The sequence below is a fragment of the Neophocaena asiaeorientalis genome, unplaced genomic scaffold (genome assembly GCF_003031525.2).
Source record: "Neophocaena asiaeorientalis asiaeorientalis breed wild unplaced genomic scaffold, Neophocaena_asiaeorientalis_V1.1 scaffold26, whole genome shotgun sequence".
Lineage (NCBI taxonomy): Eukaryota > Metazoa > Chordata > Mammalia > Artiodactyla > Phocoenidae > Neophocaena > Neophocaena asiaeorientalis.
Genome location: NW_020173108.1, coordinates 3,880,944 through 3,887,459, shown reverse-complemented (window position 1 = coordinate 3,887,459; position 6,516 = coordinate 3,880,944). Strand labels below are relative to the sequence as shown.

At 40.2% G+C, this 6,516-nt stretch overlaps 1 protein-coding gene across 1 annotated transcript in view; it reads right to left on the bottom strand.

Moving 5' to 3' along the window:
- PGGT1B (protein geranylgeranyltransferase type I subunit beta) overlaps positions 1-4,196 on the bottom strand; it is a 56,715-nt gene extending 52,519 nt beyond the window's left edge. Inside the window, exon 1 of the mRNA XM_024743381.1 lies at positions 4,047-4,196. Within this exon, the coding sequence (XP_024599149.1) occupies positions 4,047-4,186 (140 nt within the window). The 5' untranslated portion in view covers positions 4,187-4,196. The remainder of the gene's footprint in view (positions 1-4,046) is intronic.
- Positions 4,197-6,516: the final 2,320 nt, after the last annotated feature.

The following is a 6,516-nucleotide window of genomic DNA, read 5'->3' as shown; positions in this document are numbered from 1 at the left end:
AGTTGCTTCACCAATAGATCAATTTGCAGGTAAACTAAATGATGTTTCTAAGTGCTACTACAGATAACATCCTCTTCCTTTCTAAATCTGCTCCTTTTGCCTCTTGTTCTCTAGACCAGTTGCTAGTTCCAACCCTAGAATTCTGGGACTCCTCCTTCTTTCTTCATCCCCTCCTTTCTATCCCTAATTTTGCTGTCCCAGCACTTGACTCCTGGACTATTGCAACAGCTTCCTAATTGGTGCCCCTGGTTCTGGTTTTGTCCCACTTGATACAATAACCAATCTCAAATCCAATGATCACTCTAAAATGCATATCTAACCAGAAAGATCCACTGCTTGGCAACTGCCCGTCACTTACATAATATCAAATTCCCAGGTTCTTGACATGGCAAAGAAAGCCTATGTCTACCTCTCCATACTAAATTCCTACCACACCTGCCTTACATTTTGAACAACTGTCAGAGAACTGACTGGTGTTTCCCCACTCAATACTCACTTATCTATCTTTATTGCCTTTATTTATTGTCCTTTTGCCTATAATCCACCCACCCACACAAAAACTCAACACATTCTTTAATATTTAGCTCCAGGGTTACTTCTTCCAGGAAGCCTCAGACTCTTCCTCAAGTCTCTCTTCAGGTTGATTAGGTGCTTCCGGAATGCCCTGTGAATATCACAATCACCGTGCCAAACAATATCACCGTGGGCCAGGGGATCAGCAGCATCAGCCTCACCTGGGAGCCTGTCACAACTGCGGCATCTCAGACCCTACCCAGACCTATGTAACGAGAGCCTGCATTTTAACAAGATCCCCAGGTGATTCATATGCACATTAGAGCTGGGAAGCACTGTTGTATTAAATAATCTGTTTGTACTTTTGTTTCTCCTATTAGGCAAACCGTCTCAAACTTTAGTGTGCATCAGAACTACCTGGGATGCTTGTTATGAACCTGGACTCCCAGGCCCATACAGAAAGTCGAATGCAGTAGATCTGGGGAGGGGCTCAGGTATGTGTATTTTTATAAGTACTCTGTTATCACTGATGAAAAGCCTCCCTCACCAACACACTTCGAGAGACACACTGCCAGACTGTGATATACTTCAGATAATGGAGAGAACAAAAGGACAGAGAAGTTGCTGGCTGGTAGGCAGCTCAATGGTTACAACACAGGATACAAAGGGGATACGGAGGAAACCAGAACAGAAAGATTGTGAATGTCTTGGGGGCGGGGGAAAAATCATCTAAACCCTTCCTCTAGAAGAGCTGGGTCTGTAAAAATAACATAAAAGAAAATGGTCAATATTTTGCTCCCCAATTTAAAAAGGCCTACTCTAATGCCCACAGCCCAAACACAAATGACAACAACATCACATAACCAAAAAGCTCTCTAAGCCACTCATGAAAAGAAACCTGTTAACTGACAAAGCTCACAATCCAAGGTCTATATTCACTTGAGTTAACTAGTAACCATCACTTTTCAGAAGTTAATATAAAAGAAAAACCTCGAGTGAATCAACAAACAGTATACCTTATAATTTTCATAAAGCCACCGCTATTAGAAAAATTAAAATTATTCTATTGATCGGGCTAAAAGAAACAGGGAAATAGAATAATTTTGTCAAAATGGTGGGTCAGAAAATAAGGGTCTAAACGTCTAGTTCAATATCAGCCTTCCTAGGAGTCAGCTGTTTCACATCTATCAGTAAAAAGAAATGAACACAGGAAAACCTGAATCATTGCTTTATACCTATCCCCATACCCAGATACATGGTAGCCCCTCAATAAATGCTTGTGGAATTGAACTATGATACTAGCTAAGAATTATGACTCAGTTAATACATTGTTTTATCTTAAAACTCTATTAGTAAAAATTTCGTGACCAGTCACCTTTGCTTAAAAAGTTGGAGGTTCTCCACAAGCATCTTAAAGTCAATTATGAGTCACATACACCACAAAAGGACTTAATGCTGAACTAAGGAAAGTAAAGAATGTGAATCAGGAAAGAGAAAAATTGAAAAACTTTAAAAAAATCACCACAAAACCCAGTATGTGCATATTATCTTAAATGTGTTTATGAATTGAGCCATTAAAAAAAACCAAAATGATAAAACATACTTAAGTGACAAACATGAGGCATAAAAAGGATATAATTAATATCTCTTAAACTAGTGCAGTGTGATATTACATATCTATTATCTAATATACAATGCCTGGTGTAAATCCTAAGATCATACTAAGTTATTAAATCTATTGTTAAGTTAGTTGTTTAATCAGACAATTTATGCTGCGAGCAGGATTACAGTTTACTGCCAACATGCGTTAGTCTGTATGATTTTGTCCTTGCTGAATTTTATAGACCAAACACACTAGCATTTTGAAAATGCAACCACAGACCTATGATAGCTACAAGCAAAGTTCAACTGTTTAACAGTCAAAATAGGATGGATGTTCTTCTTTATTCAAATGCTTTAAATTAACATAAATTTAATCCTCATAAAATATGTGATTTATCAATGTATTTCTAAACATCCCATATCATTACAATCAATGACTGAGTCTTGGAAATGTTAATTTAGATCGAGGTATGGGCTCTGCTAGTCAATCAATATACATAGATGGAGAAAGGAATATAAATGATGCTTCACTCTTTAGCAAAAATCTGCTCATCCTTCAGGGCTCAGCTCGGAATAGTTATTCAACAAATATGTCCGTATTGCCTTCTCTTATGCCAGATATTATTCAAGGTTCTAGTGCAATACTGTCCAGTAGGACTTTTTGAGATGACGTAAATGTTGAGATAGAAACAAAAGCCACAGGCCAATGTGGTGACCGAGCACTTGAAAAGTGGTATCTACTGGAAACAGAGGAAGTGAATTTTTAATCTTATTTCATTTTAATTAATTCAAATTTAAATATCCAAATGTGGCTACCAAATTGGACAGGACAGCCCTGGTATTACAGAGGTAAACAAGAAAGACAAAAATCCTGCCTTCATGAAGTCTACAATCCTGTGTGAAAGAAGGGTATCATCAATATATAATTTCAGGTGGTGACTGGAAGTAGTCTCCTTTGGAAAGGGTGATTAGGGAAGGTCTCTCTAAGGAAATCCGGGTTAGGAACCTGCCCTATTGAAACTGCCTGTACGTCTTGTTCAGCTGTCCTCCAGCACCTACCGTAATAAATATTTTTGACCATGTATGCGAAAGTAATCTATAAAACTTTCGAAACTGAAGTGTTCAAAATACACCACAGACTCAGTTACGAAAATACGGAAAAGATCAGAGCAAAACCAACTGGCTCTCTCTTCCAAGCCAGTCCCATGAAGCTTTGGAGTCTCACTTCAAAACACAACAGTGCAAAGCAAAGATCGCCGCCTCCTTTCGTTATTCTCGTCCCCAGACGTTTACTCTTAATGACTAACTCACAGTTTCTTAGCCTCTGCCAGATCACAGTCCTCAGACCACCCCAACTCACAATGCTATTGCAAATAAACTTTAACAGGCTGCTTCCAGCAACACTGCACCTCTTTCGCCAATCCTATCATTAGATTCCCGATTCCTGGAAAGTTCTTATCTACGCAAACCTTAGAGGCTCCCTACCGCTCCTATACACTGAACACCATACAGGCATTCAATTAAGAATTAATGACTTTATGGACGAAAGGGAAGCACTGGAGAGGCTATTTAGGTAAAATACGATGACAAACCCTTTGTCTTTTTCTGTTTATACTCGGAAGCGAGGCCAAGGGGCTCACAGGTTCGGAGCAGGGTAAAAAGGAAGCTCAAAGTTGAGACGAAAACATGGTTGAGAAGTGAAAAGGGCGAAACCTGTAGATTCCAAAAGCCCTCGACTTACAGCTCGCCCCAGCCCTCTCGCCGTAGCTCGCGGGACCTAGGGTGACTGCAGCCCGGCCCGGGAGGGGAAGCAGTGCCGGGTGGGCGGTGGCGCAGCCCTCAGCGGGCGCCCACTTAGCCATCAGGCTCCGCAGCGCCTTTCCGGGGGGCCGGGCCCTGTGTCGGCCTTGCTGACTGTGGCCACCAGTTACCTGCTAGTCTCGAGCGAAGAGTAGCGCTCCGGCAAGACCTGGAGGCAGCGCTGGAAGAACCGCACGTGCCGGTCCCGTAGGAAATCCAGCCGCTCTCCCTCTCCACTCCCAGCCGGCCGCTCCTCCTCCGTGGCCGCCATGCTGCTACGGAAACGACGTCCGCCGCGACCCGGAAGCAGTTGGCTCGCGGCGCGAAGAAAACCCAAGGGGCAACACCTGAGGGTCGGGTGGGGAGGGCAAGTGCGCCCTCCGCTTCCCACTTCGGTGATTGAAGCTACACGCTGTCAACGGAAGGCCTTACGCGGCGCTTTCTCCCTCCCATTTCTCCGTAGGTAGCGCACGACCCCGCCTTTTCTACTCTAAGCTCCAAAGGTTTGGGAACACCTCGCAAGCCTTGTAAAATTCAGCCCACAAATCCATAAATCCTTCCAGAACTTTTATCTTCGATATTTGGGAGGAAGTGCAAGGTCAGTAGCTTCAAGTTCGCTTTGAGAAAAGTAAGTCCCTAAAGAACATGAAGGTGGTACATATGAAAATGGAGATGGGCCAGTATAAATTTGCCAACAGACTCATTTTTGGAAGGCCACAGTTTTAAGCTGAATGGATGGAGAAACTCAATCTACAAATTAAATTATTTGGTTATGGGGATAACCAAATGCTTATTAAATAATTATCGACACACAGACACACACACACACACTCCCTGTTCACTCGCATGCGAGGATTTGTATCATTTGCTTTTACGGGACAAAGATTTTACTCCTTGAGTCAATGTGTCATCCAGCATCAATGTTGGATCAATTTGCAACGGAAAATATGCGCAACGTGTTCTCTACGCATATGCTAAAAAAATGAAATAACATAGGCTTCTAGCTTTTTTTTTCCTTCTTCAAAAAGAAGGATTTAAGTTGCTTCAACCATATATTCTTCCCTTTAAAAGTTTACGATTCAGTCTTGGGGGAAAAAAATCCACGCAAGGATCAGGCCTGAACTTGGTTTTTATAATCAACTAATAGAAGTTTGGGCATAATTTCAATTGTTAGCTTTCTTAGAAAATGTATTTCTTAAAAAACATACCATGTGGGCTGGAGTTATCCTAATTCACCAATCCAAAGCACCTTGCATAATGTTAGGTACTAGTAACTAATTATTCACAGGTACTCCTGCATGTCTTTAACAAATATTGCATTAACAACTGCCAGGTAGGGGCAGAGGGCTGTCCTTGGTGCTTCCCTACAAATACAGAGGCCAACAGTCCTTGCCCTTTAGGTATGCCCAGTTTAGAGGAGTTTTCACTCCATTATTACGATGAAGATCTTTCTCTCTCACTTACACATATACACCACAAAATGTCTGAAGATGTTCAAAGTGAAATTACATCACACACATATAACTTACTAGAATCAATTATGCACATTCTATATAAGCTCAGAAAGACAATCCTATTCAACCTGGCCCTTAAAGGGGAGCCAATATTTCATCTGATTCTCAGCCCAAGAACCACTAATCTGATCCAAATCTGGAGGAAATACTTCTATGGTGGACTCACTGAGAGATAATATACCTCCTAGGTAAGTAATCACCCACCTTTTCATGGGTGATTCTGACCATACAAGATTTTTGACATACATGTGACAGAATCTAACCCCCTACATAAAATGTCACTCTACATTATTAAGAAGTATAAATAGCACAAGTCTTCAAAGTATAGGAATGATAGAGTATCTATAAAATTGAATACTATTTATCCATTAAATGATAATGTTTGAACTATACAGAAACAGAAAAATATGTGATGTAATGTTAAGCGATTACAGTGTAATATCTAAAATGTATTCTAAGACTACCTATTTAAAATATGTAGGTGTATTTCTGGAAGAAATTACCTTAGGGTAGTGGAATTATGGGTGCTTTATAACATTTTTCCTTTAGTGTTTTTTTCTAAATTTCTTATTAATATACTTTTTAATCTGGTAAAAGAAATGTTTATTTGACATCTCTTCTATGAGCCTGTAACTGTAGACATTATTAATTATGTTTATTCTACGTCCTTTATACAAAGGATCCATATGATAAATTCCTCATTTATTTTATCAATAGATTCAGTTAGAAGGACTAGCTTCTTCAAAATACTTCCATAATTACTTTTATTAAAAAAAACAAAACAAAAAATAAAACAAAAAGCTATAAGAACCATATCACCCAGTAAGCTTACCTTAGATGCAGGAAACTAAAAGCTGTATTTGTGTACAACAAAAAGCAACACGTTAGAAAGTAATGTATAAGAAACCTTTACTTTTCTGTATCTTGTTGCTGTTCAATTCTGTTCTTAAATTTCCTTGTCCTGTTCTTTGTTTTATTTCTAAACTGCCTCAAATCATTTAAAAAAGTTAAGGAGAGGGCTTCCCTGGTGGCGCAGTGGTTGAGAGTCCGCCTGCCGATGCAGGGGACACGGGTTCGTGCCCCGGTC